The 21,401-nt window shown below is 34.5% G+C and overlaps 1 protein-coding gene across 2 annotated transcripts in view; it reads left to right on the forward strand.

Moving 5' to 3' along the window:
* Window positions 1-21,401, forward strand: part of TMEM65 (transmembrane protein 65) — a 183,569-nt gene that overhangs the window by 49,906 nt on the left and 112,262 nt on the right. The window contains exons 5-7 of one of the 2 annotated variants that reach the window (XM_028105647.2): window positions 208-250; window positions 2,712-2,817; window positions 9,175-15,463. In XM_028105647.2, the coding sequence (XP_027961448.2) occupies window positions 208-250; window positions 2,712-2,817; window positions 9,175-9,276 (251 nt within the window). In that variant the 3' untranslated portion in view covers window positions 9,277-15,463. Of the gene's footprint in view, window positions 1-207; window positions 251-2,711; window positions 2,818-9,174; window positions 15,464-21,401 lie in introns of those variants that run through there. The other variant, XM_088022767.1, reaches the window with a different exon arrangement.

The following is a 21,401-nucleotide window of genomic DNA, read 5'->3' on the forward strand; positions in this document are numbered from 1 at the left end:
GGGAACACTATAATCCCAAGAGACTTGTGTTCTATTTTGAAATCTTGAGGTTCAGAGCTATCCAATGAGTTACTTTGGATATAGTTGTAGTTTCAGAAACAGTGATTACTCTTCCAGATCAGTGCTTTACTGATGATACAGTGATGTATTATAATGATTTTTCTGACTTCCATGTAACAATTCACTTACCACTTCTCAATTTTTTAGCTGCTGCTTTGGGAAATCTTGTGTCAGATTTAGCTGGACTTGGGTAGGTCCATTCATTTATTCATTTGTGCATGTGTGTTCTCTTTCTCTTCGCCAGTCTTTAATTGAGAAAGATAAAAAATATGGGACATTTATTATGTGTTTTCAAACTAAAGTTTTAAATTTAATATTTCTCAATCGGTAGTACTAAGTCTTCAGTGTGCATCAAATACAAATACCTGGGTTATACCTCAGAACTTGTGTCTCTGGGTATAGGGACCTGGAATTTGTGCTTAAAATCTTCTCAAGAGATTGATACATGCAAAAAGTTTTTCTAAGACAACTGTAATGTAAGCAGAGTTTAATTTTCATTTACTGAAGTATTCATGTGTATTTTATAGACATTTCCAAGGTGAGACAGGATTAAAACCAAGAACCCCATCATTATTTCACCCCACTCTTCTCCCACTAAGCTCAAAGATAAGAGATATGGCTCAAATGTGAGGATACTGACTGGGCATGTTTTCTGGAGAGAGGAACTTTCAAAGAGAATAATGGCCAGAGCATACATGGGTTTGGCCTGTTTTTGCTCTTTATTCCATGTGGCTGGAATGATGAAACAAAGCAAGGATATCTACTTAGAAAAGGCCAGCTTTCTCTCTTTCTCACTTTACATTCTCTCTTCCAAGCAGCACATGGCCTGGGCTGCCTCCTGAGCTTGAGGAAGCCTGGGAAGTATAAATTAGACTAAGTTGGCATTAATTATTGTGATAAACATAGTCTCTTTTGTTCAGTCTTTGGCTCTGTTTTTTTCTTCCATGGTTCATGAGAGTGGTAAGTTTTGAGATTTGGATTTGGGCCTACTAGAAGTTTACTTAGCCTTATAATCTAGGAAAAGGCAGCTTCATAAGGGATCTGACCCTGTGTATTAGACTTCTGTACTGCAGTTTGGGGCCAAAGCTACTGTTAAAACACAAAGTTTCTTTGCTTCTGGACCAGGGCAGAAATTTTATATTTCTCAGATTCCTGACATAAATCTATAATGATACCACCCTTTACACATTCTGTTTCCCCATTTCCAACATTAAGGTTAATAGTGGTAATATTACAGCTACTGTGATAGCTTTTTATATTTAATAGAACTAAGTGATCTAATAGATTTTAAGGCCATTTAATTTTAGATTGCATCATTAATTGGCTATTTTTGATTAGAGATAAAGATTTTGTTGGAGTCTTTAGATTTAAGAACTATTTCTCCTCTGCCTTTAAAAAATATCATTAAATAACAAATGCATTTTATTGATTCTTAGGTACCCAGTTTTTTTTAGAACTTAACATATCTGATATTGGGATCCATCTTATAACTGATGTATGCATAGTTCATTTAACTGGCAAATTTTTTTCTTTCTTACAGTTCACAAAGTGAGTTTATATCCAATAAATGATGGGAAGTTAGACTTGATAAATACTTGAGATTGCCCTGAAAATTCTAGGCTGTTTTACTTAGTATATCAGTCTAATATTATATATGCTTTTTAAAGATTTTATTTGAGAGAGAGAGTGAACAAGAGAGAGAGAGAGCGAGCAGGAGAAGGGGCAGAGGAAAAAGGAGAAGCAGACTCCCTACCGAGCAAGGAGCCCAACGCAGGGCTTGATCCCAGGCAGGACTCTGGGATCATGACCTGAGCCGAAGGCAGACGCTTAACCAACTGAGCCACCCAGGCACCCCAATCTAATATCATATGTTAACGTGCTTTGCTTTGAATTTGGAGTAAGTGCATGACTGTAATTTTATTGCAAAAATTTTTTATATACCTTGAAATGATCTTTTAAAATAAGAGAGAGGTGTGCCTGAGTGGCTCAGTCAGTTAAACATCTGACTCTTTTTTTTTTTTTTTAAGATTTTATTTATTTATTTGACAGAGAGAGAGAGAGCACGTGTGTGCACAAGCAGGGGGAGCAGCAGAGGGAGAGAGAGAAGCAGGCTTTCTGCTGAGCAGGGAGCCCCATGCGGGGCTCAAACCCAGGACCCTGGGGTCATGACCCAAGCCCAAGGCAGATGCTTAACCAACTGAGCCATCCAGGCACCCCAAGCATCTGACTCTTGATTTCGGCTCAGGTCATAATCTCAGGGTTGTGAGATTGAGCCCTGTATTGGGCTCTGCACTGGGTGTGGAGCCTGCTTGAGATTCTTTCTCCCTCTCCCTTGGCCCCTTTCCGACCCCCTCAACCCCCTCCTTGCTCGCTCTCTCTCAAAAAAATAAAAATAAATAAAATAAGAGAGAGTAATTGCTCTAAGTCAATTAGTTTATCTATGTATGAATATATTAATATTAAAAGATTTTGAACTGTATATATTTATGCACAATAAAAATGAAAATTGTAAAAAACATTTACACCATTTCTAGGGTGCCAGTTACAGGTGTAAAATTATTTTATTTCTTTTTGTGGCAATTAGTTTGTTATCTGAGGACATTTGTGTGTCTCTTTAAAAACTTACATTCTGTCCTTGTGTTTTTTTAAAGACTTGCAGGCTATGTTGAAGCTTTGGCTTCCAGATTAGGCCTGTCAATTCCTGACCTTACACCAAAACAAGTGGACATGTGGCAAACACGTGTTAGTACACATTTTGTAAGTACTTTATATGGTTTATGATTATGAATTCAGGTAGCCAGAGCAAGATACTGTATAGTTCAGTCCTTTGAGAAATTTGAGACTAAATTGATTTGAGTGGAGTTTTTAACAAAAATTGTCTAAGGTTTGGCAGTTTTCAGAAGAACAATAATTTTTTTATTGTCTATTTTTTGTAGGTGTACTCGATTTTTAGAATATTCTTTATATGATTCAGTTAATGTGAAGGAATATCTGTCATGTCCTAGAGACTGAAGGACATAAAATGAATATAAATTACAGTTATTTTTAAGAATTGTTTAGGTGAAAAACCAGACATGTAAACAAATTATAATTTAGTGCAGTTATAGAATTATGCACTAGATATAGCAATAGCACAAGTAAGAGAATTAATACTTTGTGTGGAGAAATTTCTTTTGGTGGTAAGATTTCTTGGTGATTATTAGATCTAAGCTGATTTTTGTGTTATTGATGAGATGTTTACTAGATGAACAAGAGAATTCTGAATACATTGACTAGCAAGTAGAAAGACATGATAAAAACAGGGTATGTTCAGAGAAATACAAGAAATTAGGTATTGCTGGACTATAATATAGTAGTTGAAGATTGAAGCAGCAGTAAGAAACAGCATTGGAGAAGTAAGAATGGGGATCAGACAGGAAAGACATTGTATAAGCTATACTAAGGAGCTTGAACCTCATACCTAGGTGATGGAGTGCTAGTGAAGAATTTTAAATAGAAAGGAAACTGGATGGATCACAGTGCCACCAATTAAGTCAAGAAGAAAAGGAGGAAGGACAAGTTAGTAAGGAAAGATTATGAGTTCTGTTTTCGATTCGGTAAGTTGAATTTGAGATGCTTATAAGACATTCAAGTGGTGATACCTTGTAGGCATTTGGATTAAAAGTCAAGAGTTAGAGAGGTCTGTATTAGAGATGATGAGTATTATCAATCATTCATTCAACAAATATTCATTTTTTACCTACTGTATGCACAGTACATATGTAGGAGTTTTGAATATATTGGTTAACAAAACAAGATCTTTTTTTTTCTGGTGGATCTTACATTTTAACAGTGGAGAGAAGACAAAAAATCTGATAAAATGTTTAATGTACTAGAAGTTCACAAATGTTAAAGAAACTAAAGAAAAAAAGAAGGCAGAGCAGGGTAAAAGGTTGGGAGTGTTGGGATGGAGACAGCTTGCAGGATTAAATAAGAGGGTCAGCAGGCCTCACTGAAAAGGTGATAGTTAAAACCATGGGAAAAGTGAGATTATACAGGACAGTGCTTCTCAAAGTGTTATGCCAGGGCCAGCAGGATCAACACTACCTGGAAACTTGTTAGAAATGCAAATTTCATGTTCCACCTTAGACTTATCTATTTCTTTGTAAAAAATCATATAGATGTGTCCATATCCTGCAATTTGTAGATAAAGTGAAGTGAGATTAGCTGGCTAATATCTGCCACAGTTGTTGAAGAATCAGGATATTCTAACATTCTAGCAATTTGGCTTAACATTTTAGCACTACAGTTAGGATCAAGAGATTATTTTCCTGGGCTTTCTTCTCATGTAATTGATAATTCTGTTTTCTTTCTGTATTATAGGCAGATCCATTCCCCTTTCCTATTATAAAAGTACTTCAATTACTAAGCTAGTGTGTGTGTGTGTGTGTGTGTGTGTGTGTGTGTGTGTGTGTGTGTATAGTGTGTATGTGTATGTGTGTGTATTTTGATAAATCTTCCACCAGCATATGAAGTGATTCTATTTCTTAGTTGTTGACTCTGCTTCTTTTATGTTAGGATCAAATCTACTCTGTAATATAACATTCAATTAACAAATAGCCTGAAGTAATTTAAGTTAGTGATCAGCAATCCATTCATGACATAAGCTAACTCTGACATTTACCCATAATGGAATATATGCAAATGCACATGTGGGTTCCTGTTGACACAGGTTGTATTTTAAAACCTCATTTATAATTTGGCTGTTTGAAACTCAGAAAATATTTTCTTGCAGAGCCATATTATGGATATACTCAAGTTCTTAGGTTAGCCCCAGTGTAGTTAATTATAAGGCCTAGACTATCATAAGACCTAATAATAATATATAAGTAACTGATTTTTCAATGGAAAGATGTTTCAGGTTCTGAATCAGGGAGCCAGAAAAGGATACCCCACTTCTTTCCTCCCTCTCTGCCCTGTTGACTTTATGCCCCATTGAGATAGTTGGGTTGGAATTCATTAACTGGGAATCCTACAGTGAGTGGGGAGGAAAGCCTTGGTTTCCATGGACAATAGTAACAAGCATTCTAACAGAATGGGTGAGAAGTAGAAGTGGCAATGGACATTTCATATATATGGGAAAGTCAGGAATCTAAAATAAAATAGTCTCTCTCTGTGTTTATAAATAAATATAAATGAATACAAACTTTAAGGTCAAGATAAGGATCTAGGATTAACTTTTTCAGCCTCTGGAATGAAGAAAATTTCTGCTTATTAAAACTCTGTAGGAGTGATACTTTCCGAAGTTTGACATGATGAAAATGACAAATCTGACTATTAATATAAAGCATGGGTATACCACCATCACTACTACCACGACCAAAAACCCAAAAATAACAGAGTTGAAAATTTTTATGCAAGCTATTGTCAAACACTAATGTCTAATCTTGAAATTTATTAGAAAACTTGCAGGGTCTGATAGATACATGGACAATGTATAGGGAAAAAACATTTTATTCAAGACTGTTGATTATGTAGCTGTCATAGCACCTGTAATGTTTGATAGAACTTGTTTTATTTATTTGCTTTTCTCTGTATAACTAACTGGAAGTTCCTGGGAGAGAGAGAGAGCGACTGCATCTAATTAGTCTTTGTCTCTGTGTTACCTAGGACAGAGCTTGGCATAGTAGATTCTCTATAAATGTTTATATGAAGAAATAAAACGTAATTGAAAGAGGTTTAACCTTGATGATCATCCTAGAAATGCAAATTTAAAAAATTATTTACAAAAATAAAAATTTAAAAGTGTTCATAGTGTAGGTATGGTTGTACAAAAATTGGTGTGTGTATATCCATGTACATATACATATACATAATACAGTTGACCCTTGAACAAGCTGGGGGTTAGGGGCACCATCCCCCCCATGAGTTGAAAATCCACATATAACTTTTGACTTCCCAAACACTTAATTACTAATAGCTTACTGTTAACTGGAAGTTTTACCAATAACATACATAGTTGATTAACACATATTTTATATGTTATACATATTATATAAAGTATTCTTATAATAAAGTAAGCTAGAGAAAAGAAAATGTTGCTAAGAAAATCATGAGGAAAAGAAAATACATTTAGGAGTACTGCACTGTAAAAACCCACATATAAGTGGATCCACACAGTTCAAACCTGTGTTGTTCAAGGGTCAACTATATTTCAATTGGTATATATGTTTTTGCAGTCATTTTTGTGTAGAATAGACAGCATGGCATTCGTTACCCTATGAATATGCACAAATATATTATTTGATTTTTAAATAAATCATTGGGAAAAACTATACACAAAAATGTTTATTGTAATATCATTTATACTGGTGAAAAAGCAGTGACTTTTAATGGTAATAAGGAGAGCTTTAAACAGATTATAGGCCATCAATTCAGTGGAATTAAAAGTTTTCTATTAAGTTTGTGAAATAGTTTGAAAAAAGAGCTTATTATAACGTGTGGCTCTGGGGGAAGAATTGAGGCAGAAAACAAAGCTATGTTTACATAATGATTAGACCTACATATAATTAGGTAGACATGGGAATAAATATTGAAAAGGAATATATACAAAAGGAGCAAATCCAAATATATTGAGAATATTTGGTGAGTTTTTTTTTTCCCCTATCTTCAGATGTTAAAATGTATGTACAGTTTCTAAAAGGTATTTTTCTACTTGAATATTTCTTTGGTGTTATTTCATGGCAATTTGAAAAAACTTTTCTTAGTTGCATTGAACTTTAAATATTACTTGTTCTAGAACCTTTTTGTAGCTTATTGTTCTTTTAATTGAAGTGTAGTTGACATACAATATTATATTAGTTTCAGGTGTACAACCTAGTGATTCAACAATTACATATATTACAAAATATCACAATTAGTATGGTCACCATCCTTCACTATACAAAGTTATTATAACATTTTTGACTATACTTCCTGTGTTGTACTTTTCTTTCTCATGACCTATTTATTTTATAATTGGAAATTTGTGCTCTTATTGCCCTTCACCTATTTCACCCATCCCCTCCATCTCCTCTCTGGCAACCACCACTTTGTTTTCTGTATCTATGAGTCTGTTTCTGTTTTTTGTTCTGTTTTTTAGATTCCACATGTAAATGAAATCATATGTTATTTGTCTTTTTCTGTCTTATTTCAATTACCATAATACCCTCTAGGTCCATCTACATTGTCACAAATGGCAAGATTTCATTCTCTTTTATGGCTGAGTAATACTCCATTGTGTGTGTGTGTGTGTGTGTGCGTGTACACACACACGTGTATACATACATATACACATGCAAGTATACAAATGTATATGTGTAGTATACATGCACATGCACAATATACATGTATGTACACATGCATATACATATACACCTGCGTACATGTATATGTATGTGTGCGTGCACATACACATATACTACATCTTCTTTATTCACGTATTGATGGACCCTTAGATTGCTTCCATATCTTGGCCATTGTAAATAATGCTGCACTAAATATAGGGTTATTTATATATCTTTTCAAATTAATGTTTTTATTTTCTTTGGGTAAATACCCCGAAGTAGAATTAGTGGGTCATATGGTATTCTTATTTTTAAGTTTTTGAGGAGCCTTCATTCTGTTTTCCATAGTGGCTACACCAATTTATATTCCGACAGTGCACAAGGGTTCCCTTTTCTCCATATCCTCACCAATATTTGTTATTCTTGTCTTTTTTTTTTTCTTAATTTCAGTCTAGTTAATTTCAGGTGTACTGTAAATACAGTGATGGAAAAATTCTGTATATTACTCAGTGCTCATCAAGATAAGTGTACTCTTAATCCCCTTCACCTGTTCTACCCACCTCCCCTCTGATAACCATCTGTTTGTTTTCTGTAGTTAAGAGTCTGTTTTTGGTCTGTTTCTCTTTTTTCCCCCCTTTGTTTTTTCTTAAATTCCACATATGATTGAAATCATATGGCATTTGTCTTTCTCTGACTTACTTCACTTAGCATGATGCCATCTAGATCCATCATGTTGTTACATTCTTTTTTTATGGCTGAATAATATTCGTGTGTGTGTGTGTGTGTGCACTTGGGCTGTTTCCGTAGTTTAACTATTGTACCTAATGCTGCGATAAACATAGAGGTGCATATATTCTTTCGAATTAGTGTTTTTGTATTCTTTGGGTAAATACCCAGTAGTGTGATTACTGGATCATATGGTAGTTCTATTTTTAATTTTTTGAGGAACATCCACACTGTTTTCCACAGTGGCTGCACCAGTTTGTATTCCTACCAGCAGTGCATGGGAGTTCCTTTTTCTCCACTTCTTGTTTCTTGTGTTTTTTATTTTAGTCATTCTGACAGGTGTGAGGTGATATCTCATTGTGGTTTTGATTTGCATTTCCCTGATGATTAGTAGTATTGAGCACTTTTTCATGTGTTGACCATCTGTATGTCTTCTTTGGAGAAATGTCTATTCAGGTCCTCTGCCCATTTTTTAATCAGATTGTTTTTTGGTGTTAAGTTGTATGAGTTCTTTATATATTTTGGATATTAACCCCTTATTGGTTATATCATTTATAGATATTTTCTCCCATTTAGTAGATTGCTTTGTCATTTGCTGATGGTTTCCTTTGCTCTGCAAAAAGCTGCTTTTCAGTTTAAAGTAGTCCCAATTGTGTATTTTTGCTTTTGTTTTTTCTTGCCTGTGGATACAGATCCAGAAAAATGTTGCTAAGGCTGATGTTCAAGAGAATACTATGTTTTCTTTTAGGATTTTTATGGTTTCAGGTCTTATATTTAGATCTTTAATCCATTTTGAGTTTATTATTGTGTATCGTGTAAGAAAGTGGTCTAGTTTCATTCTTTTGCATGTAGCTGTCCAGTTTTCCCAACACCATGTATGAGACTATCTTTTCTCCATTGCACATTATTGCCTCCTTTGTCATATGTGGCTTCTTTTTATATTTAAGTTAACTATGATCAAAAGAAATGCAATTACAGTTGAATTTTATAACATATAGTAATTGTTTATCATAGATACTTAGGCAAGGATTCTTCTTTCAGGGATAAAATAACTTTCAAAAAATGTTTTCTTTTGTTTCCTTAGGGCAAAGCTGTTGGGGTGACTATTGGCTGCATTCTAGGAATGTTTCCTTTGCTTTTCTTTGGAGGAGGTGAAGAAGATGAAAAACTGGAAAAGAAAAATTAACCCTCTTAGAGTATCTATAAAAAAATGTAAACTAATGTACCTCAATTACTAAATATGCTGTCACAACATTTAGGAATTAAGACAATAACAGTGCATAGATATGGGATCAAATAATTCAGCATGTATTATGGAAAACACTAACTTATTGTGGCTTGGTTTTCTTAGGACATCTTTTTAAAAAACGTTTAGTATCCATTTTGTGTAAATTGTTGAAATGCTTTTTCATCAATGGCAGTCAACATTTTACCTTTTTCTTTTTCTTTATATATCAAAATATCATTTAAGTATCAGTCATTGACGTACTGTACTGAGTGGGGGTTTGCGTATTTGTTACTTTATGTGTGTGCATGCATGAAAGGATCTTCTGTCTTTGCTGTTGTTCTGTAGTTACAACTCAGCCTTGAGATTTTTGCCACATTACTTAAGGTGTTTAATATAAGTTAAAGGTTTTTTTTTTTTACTCTATTTGGCAACATCAATTTTGTACTCATTTACATTGAACATTTACAGTCATAATTTTAGTCATTTTTTAAACTCTTACTCAATTCAAGATAGACACACACTTTAAGCATTTTAAGTATCTATTACTCATTTTAATTTTCTTATTACCTCACTGTCTCAAGAGCCAGAGGTTTAATCAGAATGAATAATTATGTGGTGTCTCTACTACATAAAATCATGTATGTTAATAAGTATATTATTTTCAGTTGATTTTTTTAATCTTTAATTTCTCCATTTTGAATCATAACATGGTAGCTTCTGTTCCTAAGGGGAAGAAAATGATTATTTTAGGGTCTTTTATAAATGGGGGTTGTGGAATTAGGGTAAAATAAGGGGCTTGACATGACACTTGGAGATTAAGAGGCTAAAAATTTTTTTAGAGAAAAAGAAAATGGGAACTGTCAAGAAGGCTTATGGTATAAGTGGTGAAGTTGAAGTTGTGTTTGGAAGGTTAATGAGATACAAATTCTATTGTTTGGGATGGATTTCTTTTTCTCCAAAGCATCTTCTCATCTGAATTGAATGAATCTGAGTACTCCATACTCATAATCCTGATGTCTTGTTTAGTGAGTTTTATTTCTGGATAACTACTTTGAGGTGAAGACTAAATATTTTATATTTTTCTTTTTTGCTATGAATAGTCTAGTAGTCAAAAGTTATGTGAGGAAGAATCTTTTTTTTTTTTTGGTCTTCTTCTTTTGTGATGTTTAAATAATATTCTAGGTTGAGATTGCTTTTCAGCCTTGCATATCTAACATATATAGTACAACTATATATATGAGTCATAAATTTTAATTTTATGAGCCCTTAAAGTTTGTTAGCATGTGGTCTGTTACATATGCTAAAAAATTACTCTTACTTGTAAGAGTAAACACATTATGGAGGAGAAAAACTGAAATTAAAATAACTGGGCCACTGAAATTATTTATGTTGCTAAATAGATGCAAAAGAATGAAAGCTTCTAAGATGGCTGTATTTATAGTTACCTTAAAGTTTTATTTGCACATGTTTACTTTGACCTCTTATTTTCAGAGGGGCTGTTTTTTCCCACAAGGCACTTTGTCATAAATTACCCTCTGTGCACTCCAAAATAATTCAGAGCTCTCCTTTAATCATAGATTTTTGAGGAAAAAGAAGAAAATAAATCATATAATATAAAAATAAATATATGACATTCTTATTATGTACAAATAATACAGTAGTCTCATTTGATCAAATTAGAAGTATAGAACTTGACTTCGTAAACAGAATTGTGGTTTTTATGTTCCACATAGTACTACATACACACCAAAAAGAATTTTTTTTATTATTTTAGCTGGTAGGATTAGAGTGCTTATTTAAACAATTTTTTTAAATGTCTAAGTGCATTTGTTCCTAACTTGTATATTGCCAGTCCTTTCTGTTTTCTAAAAACTATTTTATTGTGGTGCTTAAATTTTCTTATTAATTAAATCCCATATCCAGAAACCTTGTCTGTGAGTTAGAAAGGGCTTTGATTATTGGTTTTCACTTTTTGCTCTTGAAAGTAATCCAGTCCTACAGAAGCTTTCAGTTTAGCTGAATGTCTGCAGAATTATTTAAGGTGTCAAAACATAGCATATATAACCTTCATGTTGAAAGATATTTTAATTTGGGGGCATAATAAATATTTGAATCATTCAGATAATTAACTTTCAAAAAACGAAGACCTTTTGTCCTTAACCTAAGGTACACATCTTCTAACGATCTTATTCTACATGAGCATTGGTGCTTGGCACAAAGTGATTTCTGAAAAATGGCTCCCTTTAAGAGATAATGACTTCATAAAAACATAGTTTCATGGTACTTGTCACAAATAACCTTATTTCAGATTGAAACTGGAATCTTTTTTCTCATATTAGCTATTTCTTTATTGGAAGCACCATAACTATAGTTAAATACAACATGAGCTACTTTAGTACCGTTTGTTTGAAATTCATGTTGTCTCTGTATTATGATTTATTGACTTGTTGATGCATGTGAATTGGGTGCATTTTGTTGCCACTGTATGTTAAATGGTGACCAATGTTTTTACAAAGGAATTGAACAAAAAAAATATCTTTTAAGAAATTTGGAATGTGGTTTTGATTTTGAAATTTGATTTTCTTCCTAATCTCTAAGAGAGTGCTCTGGTTATTCTGTCACTAAAGGAAATAGAATAAATAAATGCAGATTTTTTTACAGGATTGTAGCAATGTCACTGAGACAGTAAAATGGAATTATTTACTGCCTCCCTGAAATCCACATTGGCGATCTATTACAGATTATGAGAGAAGAATGATCCTATATTTAGACAATTTGATCTTTAATAGGATGTCAAAAATAACACTAGAGAGATTGGCATAAATCACACTGATGGGTCTTTACAGCAGAGATATCCAAGCCTTCTGTAGAATAATGCCTCATTTACTCCTTTTCTGTAGGAGATGAATTTTGAAGGTAATGGAAGTTTATCTTTCACACAAAAAGTTTGTGTAAACCATTTTGAAGTAAATCTTCCTAATTTTAGAATTATGTTTTCTTCCCATCTTAAAAGAATGTATTAAATGTAATGTCATCTTTTTCTTAGTGGCTAAGCACCATCCCCATGGACATTATTATTGTGCTGTAATGCAGTGCCTCAGGAAAACTTTAATTTTCCTCCCATCTTTTTACTGCTCTTGGCTTTTGGCAACTGCCTTCTCTCTCTAACTTGCCACTTCTCAGCTGTATGGATTTAGCAGCTAGATAGCCAGTCTTACCAGGAACTTTTGGGGAAATATTAGGCTATGGAGCCTGAGTGAGATGATGATGGTGATGATGATGATGATGTTAGTTCCCTTTTATTAAGCACTCACTTGCTGTTTTGTAAGTATTTTACACACTGTCATATTTAATCACTTTAAATAACGACGTTAAGTTGGTGCTATTATTATCCCTATTTTATATTGGGTAAATTCTATGTGGAAAGTTAGTAGTAGCACCATGAGGTCATTACTAATAAGTGGACTGGAGTCCAACGTTGTCCAGGTTTGAAGCCTGTGTTCTTAGTTACTATGCAATAGGGCATCAGTTGTATGGACTTTGTAACGTCTCTTCTCTGCTTAGGTTCCTCTTTACCTTCAGATTTGTTTACAACTTGCTTACAAAAACAATTTGTTACAACTTGTTTACAAAAACAATTTGTAAACAAACAACTTTTAAAGTTGTTTTCTTACCGATAATCTAAGGGAATTGTGCTTATATCTCAAGGTTCATTTAAGAAATTCTGTGCTTACTATGTGCTCAGAACTGTTCAAGGAACTGAGCAAACAACCAGAACATCCTCATTCTCATCAAGTTTATTCTGGGGAGGGGGGCGTCAGTGGAGCAAATATACACTTAAATATTTTTTATTGCAGACAGTGGTAAGTTCTAGAGATGAATGAAACAAGGTAAGGGGAATGGAAAGTACCAGTGGTCATATGTGAGGGTTTATTTATTATTAATTTTTATTTTATTATGTTACATTAGTCACCATACATTACATCATTAGTTTTTGATGTAGTGTTCCATGATTCATTGTTTGCGTTTAACACCCAGTGCTCCATGCAATACGTGCCTTCCTTAATACCCATCACCAGGCTAACCCATTCCCCCACCCCCTCCCCTCTAAAACCCTCAGTTTGCTTCTCAGGGTTGAGGGTTTATTTTTCTAGAATTGTCAGGGAAGACCTGAAAGAAGTGAGAACGTTAACAATACATGTTAAGGAAATCTCAGACCTGTGAGCTATATTTCACTTTGGAATGTATTGTAAGATGTTTTTGTTTGTTTTGCATTATTAATGCTTTCTGGATTAAGTCTAAATACTAATATTTAAATATTAGGATTAATACTCCCCACATATTTACTGACAGCCGTAGAGGGAAATGGCCCAAGAAGCCTGGGGAAGCTACCTGGGAATTCATACAATCTGTGGATAATCCATCTGCAAATTATTTAGGGTTTGTTTTGTGCTCATAATGAAATCTTACAGATCACTTGTTTTTACCAAAGCAATAATTGCTATTGGTATATGAGTTGTAACACTGAAATTGGTTTTTCTTCTTTAACTTTTAGAAATGGAGTACTGCTTAAAGCGAGGACATATAATATTTTAATTTTGAAGCTTCAGGACTTCTAGTGTCTACCGATCTTGTGCTGACAGCCGTATGAAGCACATAGTGTTATGACATCAAACATGTTAATGCCATTGACAGGTTTATGAATGAAAGAAATTTGAACAATTTTTTTTATTGACACCAATTAAAAAGAGTAGGCACCTGAGAGATTGTGTGATTTGACAAGTCCAAGTCAAACTTTTTGTTCACAGGAATAGAAAGTGAGAATGATGACCGAAGAATTAAAGTTAAAGGAACTACATTTGAGGGGAAAAGGGGTGAACCTTCCAAAACTGTTGGGTAAAGGAATTTTCTGTGAGAATTGTGAAATTCAGTAAAGGTTTGCCAGTTGCTAATATGAAAGCTATACATTTGTGTGGTGCTTTACCATTTATAAAATAGTTATGCAAGTGCTAGATATACATGGAGTTCAAGAGAGTTAGATGAACAAAAACTGGGGGTACTTTAATTAGAGTTTTTCTCTCCCGCATGTCAACCCCACCATCACCATTCCTGCACAATGGTGGTTATTCTGTATCTCTTTTTACCTTATGTCTCAAGTGCAATTATTTTCTTCTTTATTTTCTCTTCTTTTCCCCAACCTTGGACTGATGGAAATGCAGTTTTTATAAAGTATATTATGTCCTGTGCTGTTATTTTTAAAGTATATAGGTCCGACATTTTCTCTTTTTCTCCCTTGCCCCCAATTGGGAGGAGAAAAAAATCTAAATGAATTTTTAGTTCATTTTATGGTTAACAGTTTTAACTGTTCTTTCTTCCATACTAATTCATACCCACATTTCATAAGAAGAAAAAGATCTGACTGTGCTTCAAATGTCAGGGCCACAAAGGCACATAGTAAGCATCCAACTTGTTCACTTCTCTATCTGTAATACTTTGTACAGAGCCTGAAACATGGTGGGTGTACAGTAGATATTTGTTTAATGGGTCAATTCTTGCCACCCACATCACTGTGCACTTCTCTCTAGGAACTTGAATTCTGGCTTGACTCCCAGCCCATTGTGTATCAGTACTAAACACTTCCTAAGTCATGTTCTGTATCATTTTTGAACTTCCCACATTTTGCTTCAGGTAGATTGGTTCATGGTTCATCTTCTACTGGCAGTTCTCTAGTCCATTGTTTGTAACATATAGTCAAATGCTTAATGGGAAATATAGTATGTATGTATCTCCTGTTCTACTGGTTATCAAGGAAACAAACATTCTTTGGTTGGCATGATTTATTCTTAGTGAACTTGTATTGGGAGTCAGTGGTGACCACTTTACTTTCTGTTTAATCTGCACTAATTTTTCCCTTGAGGGTTAATGTCAAGTATATTAGTCTACAATTTCTAGAACCTATCTGCACTCCTCTTTTTTCTGAGTAGGGCATTATTTACCCAACTCTGAACTTGATGGTACTTTTCCTGATCTCATTATTTCACAGAGTACAGCTTTGTAATTGTATCTCAAATTCTTTCAGTATCACAAACCAAAGATTTTAAAATGTTTTGACTCAAGACTCCTTTAAACTCTGAAAAAAGATATATAGAGGTCCTCAAAAACCTTTTGTTTGTTCATGAAGGCTATAAAAATATTTACTGCTTTAGAAATTATAACTGACAAATTACAAAAATATTTAGTTTATTTTAAAATAATAATAAACCAACTTGTTAACATAAATGATATACATTTTATGAAGATTATTTTCTGAAAGTATAGTGAGAAGAGTAGCATTGTTTTTACATTTTTTACAGATCTCTTCAATGTCTGGCTTGCTAGAAGACAGCTGGATTCTCAGATCTTTCTGCATTCAATCTGTTTGATATTTGTTTTGTTTGAAGTATATCAAGAAAATTTTGTCTCACACAGATATATAGTTGGGAAAAGGAAGAATATTTTAATAACCTCTTTATATGACTAGATTTATTCTTGGACACTACTAACACTGCAGAAGGGGTAATTTCTAAATGGTTCATTGCACTGTAGAATTCAAAACCATATCAATGAAATTTTGCAGTGGGTTACATTAAAACCTCTTGTTCTACCTTGCACTTTGACTGAACATTTTTCCCCATGCATGATTTTATAACACCATGCATTCAGCATTTGGAAATTATTGGTTTACCAAATTATGCAGATCTTCCCAATGTTAATACATTTCCCACATAAGATTTAAAAATCATGTATAATATGACCAGTGGTATCATTTTAAAAAGTGCCTCTTAAGTATTGGGAAGCTTTCAAATTCAGATGGCAGATACATATTTCCCAAAGTTGTGATTTTCATGTGAAAGCTTAAATTTTGTCATTGGGAACACATACCATTAATGTTCCTTGAAGTGACAGTTCACTTCATTCATGTTTGAGAAAAATATCTGCCAAATATGCACATCTGAATAACCAAGTTTATCTCACAAAACAATGTCATAATTGCTTTTCTCCAAGATAACCATCATATTTTGGTCTCCCCAGAAGTATTTTGTGCACATTTGCCTATTCATATAGAATATTAAAAAGACATTTATTCAACAGTCAATATTTAAAATAAATAATTTTTATTGCTTTTTGAAGGACACTGAGTGAAGCTTTTCTTCTCCCTCTCCCCCAACTGCAAGTGCATGGCAATGAAGAATACAGTAACTACTGGTGTCTTTATTCATTCTGATGTTGGTGCTTTTACACACCATGGCTTTTGCACCATCAGTGAACATGTCACCACTGTGAAAAAGGTAAATAAGGTTTTAGTATATTATGAAAATGGTTTTGACCTCACAGACAGAATCTGCAGACCACGCTTTCACACTTTGAGAACTGCCATCCTGAACTTTCCTAATTAGTTTAGAACCGCCATCCTGAACTTTCCTAATTAGTTTAGATTAGGTTTAGCTGTAAGTAACAAAACCCCAAAATAACAGTAGCTGAAACAAGATGGACATTTATTTCTCTCTCATATAAAATTGTTGTGGTATATTGCCCAGGGCTAGTATGCTAGTATAAGGGTTATGTTCCACAAAGCAGCAAAGCCCAGATTTCCATCCTTCTGCTTCATTCATGTAATTAGTTTTTGTTCTCAGTAGTCACTTTATGATCTAAAATGGCTGCTTCAGCTCCAGCTATCACATCTGCAGTCTATCCAGGAGGAAGGAACTAGAAAGAAAAGGACTTGAACCAACTTTTAAGTTGCCACATGACACATCTACTTATGTTTCAGACCTCCATCATATGAACACTGAACTGAAAGAGACGCTTGTAAATCTCCCCATAGGTATGGCTGAATATATAGCCAAAAATTGAAAGACGGGAAGGACATTTTGGGGGAAAACTAGCTGTGTATCACAATCTATCATTTTGGCTACCAAGTATTCATGTCTCACCTTTTTCTCTATATGGAAAACACCCATCCACAGGGGAGTGGGCTCAAGTTTCCATGCAGTGACTGCATTCAACTCCGGGAATAGACTATTCTCTCTATAGAGAGAATAGAGTACACCTTTGCACTTGCAGTTGGGGGAGAGGGAGAAGAAAAGCTTCACTCAGTGTCCTTCAAAAAGCAGTAAAAATTATTTATTTTAAATATTGATTGTTGAGTAAATGTCTTTTTAATATTCTATATGAATAGGCAATAGTTTTAAACTGGCTCATAGGTATCAGATATCTTATAAATGAAAAAAGTATCTGCCCCTACACACCAAGTATGCAATAACCACTTTTATTCAGAAAGGGAAAGAATAAACAATACAACCATCACGAGTTGCTAGAAATTATTAAGTCCACCACCACCATATCTCAGCTCATCTATTTGAAGGCAGTGGAAACCTGCCTAGGCAGGACTCCAAAGAGGAGTGAACATTTTAAAAGTGAGTTGGCTTCTAAAGCTGCTTTTAGCTTTGGGAGCTTTTGTCCATTCTTGTTGCAGTCAGGAGGCTGATAATTTTGGTTTTATATATTTTAAGTCTTGCTCCTAGGGGACAGAAACCAGGAGAGCTTTTGGTAGAGATATACAGAAGCTTCAAGCATATGTAATTCCCTCTCAGAAAATTTGCAAAATTGTAGAGCTATTTAGGACAGAAGACAAAATTAAGCAGAGAGCCTTATGAAACAAAGATTAAATTCAGAACCTGCTGGAAGAAGGGGATGTGGGGAATAGCCTAGGTTATCATTTGAAAATTCTTAAGGCCAGGGCAAAGGTAGAAGAAGCCTAATACCAAGGTTTGGAACTCTGCCTTGATTTATCATGATTTCTAGCTGGATTAGGGTGAACACTATATTGTCCTAGCGAAAGGAAGGATGAACCTCTCTGGAGGAAGATATCACCAGAAGCCTGTAAAAAAATAACACCTGGAAATTAATTGAAGATTCTGAGACAAGCCAAAAGATAGGACCACATGACCAAAAACTAAGGAAAAAAGAGATACAAGAAACAGACCCACAGATAATCCAGATGATGGAGTTAGCTGACAAGAACTCTAAAATAACTATGTTATTTTTCTTTCTTTTTTAAAAATTTAAAACAAAATATTTATTTATTTATTTTAGAGAGAGAGCACAGGGAGGGACAGAGGGAGAGGGAGAGAGAAATTTTAGCAGACCTTGCTGAACTCAGAGCCTGATGTGGGGCTTGATCTCAAGACACTGAGATCATGACCTGAGCTGAAACCAAGAGTTGGATATCTAACTGACTGTGCCACTCAGGGGCCCCTCTTTTTTTTTTTTAATTTTAATTTCAGTATAGTTAACATACGGTGTTTTATATTAGTTTCAGGTATACAATATAGTGATAACTATGTTATTTTTGTTTGAGAAAAGTTAACAGGGGAAAAAAATGAAAAGGTGGAGGCTTTCATCAGAAAGTTATTCTATAAAGTTAATCAAAAATAGACATTCTGTAACTGCATACAATATCTGGAATTAATAACACATTAGACAGATGTAACACTGGATTTGCACACAAAAGACAGAATTAGTGACCTGCAAGATAGGTCAATAGGAAACAATACACTGAAGCATAGGAAGAAGAAAGTAATGGAACAACCTTTTGAAGCATATGGCCACAATGAAATGCCTTTAAAGATGTGTAATTGGATTCTCAGAAAGACAGGAAATAGAGAATGGGAGGAAGAAGGAAAACTATAAATATTCAAGGACCCAATTTCTCTATATGAGCACCTCAATAGATGCAAAAATAAATTGACAAAATCTAGTAAAACAAACACTCATACATGATATACAGATGGCATATTAGCGCATGAAAAGATGCTCAGTGTCATTAGTCATGAAAATACAAATTAAAACCACACTCACTAGAGTGGCTACAATTGAAGAAAATACTATATCAAGGGTTGATGAGGTTGTGGGACAGCTGGTTCACAGTAACACTGCTGGTAGGGATGTAAAATGGTACAACCACTTTAGGAAAGAAACTTGTGAGTGATGGATGCATTCTTTATCTTGATTATGGTGATGACACATGCCAAGACCCATCAAATTTGATACTTTTTTAAAAAGATTTTTTATTTATTAGAGAGAGAGCACAAGCAGGTAGAATAGCAGGCAGAGGGAGAGGGAGAAGCGGGCTCCCCGCTGAGCAAGGAGCCTGACACGGTGCTCAATCCCAGGACCCTGGGATCATGACCTGAGTTGAAGGCAGTTGCCCAACCAACTGAGCCACCGAGGCACCCCAAATTTTATACTTTAAATATTTGCAATAAAGTTGTATTAAAAATAGCTCCCCCAAAAAGGAGAAAAAAGAAAAACATTATTGCTGTAAAGTTGTCTATAACTTTAATTGCTATAAAGATGTCACCCCACATCCTCTGAACAGGAAATAATTTCTAAATCTTCTTTGTTCCCAAATCACTTTTTATGTCTATTATAGTACTTATCAGATATCTCAGTTACCCATTATTCTAAAACTTAAAGGCTGAAAACAATAATTTACTATTTCTCACATTTCTGTGTGCTGGCTAGGCAATTTCTCTGCTGATCTTGCCTAAGTTCAGTTGTGTGGCTGCAGTCAGCTGGTGAGTTGGCAAAAGCTGGAGGGTTTAAGATGGTCTGGGCATAGAGGGAAGAAGAGGATCTCTCTCACTACATGGTTTCTTACCAGTTCTTAGTCTAACCAAATCTTCTTTACATGACAGTTGGGTCCCAAGATAGTAAAAGTAGAAACCATGAGGTCTCCAAATGCCTATACTCTAGACTTTATGCCATGCAACTCCTGCCACCTTCCCGTGGTCAAGACAAGTTACAAAACCGGCTGAAATTCAAGGAATGAAGAAGTTTGACTCTGTTGGCTCTATCCTTTTAGTGTGAGAAATGGCCATGTCGTACTGCAAAGGGGCAAGGACACAGGAAGGCATTATTCATGAGAGACTATTATTGTAATCATCTGGTCTTTCAGATAATGCCTTTTTATCACAACCATGTTTTTCGTACCTGTATCCTTTCTGTTATAAGTTTTTGAAGGTAGGATCAGATTTTATCTTCGTGTTTTTCTTTGCAACTTTCACAGACCTTTGCACACTGTGTAGTAAGTGTTGACTTTTTCCCGGATTCTAAGAGAAATAAAAAGTCAGTGGAAAAAACTTAAGTTGAAAATGCATCATTGCAGTAGTAGGGTAGCAAAGATATATTGCAAAGCATTTAAAATCATAATCTCCAGAGCAGGCAAAGGCAAATAGCAACCATTGATGAGTCATCAGAATACCTTAATAATCATAGCATTGGTTTTTTTGGCAAAGAAGGAAAGGTAATACAATCCCCAATTTTATAGGTGAGAACAGTTGCAAAGCTCTTTAAGCAGCTAGACCTTTATTTAAATACAACTCTTCTGATTCCATATTCTAGGCTCCTTTTTTTCTTCAAATTCTATAGGGTTGCCGTGTTATAGGCAATTGGAGAGAGGGGTGGATAACTTAGGGGTTTTAAATTTACGAACTAAACATTCTGTGGTTGGTATCCTTTTTGTATTTATTTTTTTCTGTGTAGCAAATGAAAGATTCAAAAAGAACAATGCTTAAGGTGCTTAAAACCTTCCTCATTTCCTTCAAGTCCTTTCTATTTCTAAGCAGTTGGATTTCGAGAGAAAAAGTATGTTGTCGAGCGGTTCTGCCAAAAGCTTAGTCCAAAATCTTCAGTCTTTCCCGGAAATTGTAGCCAGTGTTTTGTCTTTCTGCTATTAACACATTACCCTTTGCATGCCATCTGATATTTGGCATATTTTATAAACAGGCTGAACACTCTAAGCTGGATCCCAGCTACATTCAGGTTTTATAATTATATCTTCCTGCAATATTCTTCCTACTCAGACGGCTAATGAATAGTTTCACTTACTAATTTAAGATTCAGTTTTTCTCTTTGTCTCTGCAAAATTTAGAAATTCAAATTGCATTTCTACCATTATGTGTTTGGTGCCCAGTAATGAACCAGATTATGAGGGAAGTGGGTCAAGAGAATCATGAGATCCAAGTCCTTCTTCTGAGGAT

This window comes from Eumetopias jubatus, unplaced genomic scaffold (genome assembly GCF_037043125.1).
Source record: "Eumetopias jubatus isolate StellerSeaLion01/CBP00866 unplaced genomic scaffold, mEumJub1_p1.0 scaffold_4, whole genome shotgun sequence".
Classification (NCBI taxonomy): Eukaryota; Metazoa; Chordata; class Mammalia; order Carnivora; family Otariidae; genus Eumetopias; species Eumetopias jubatus.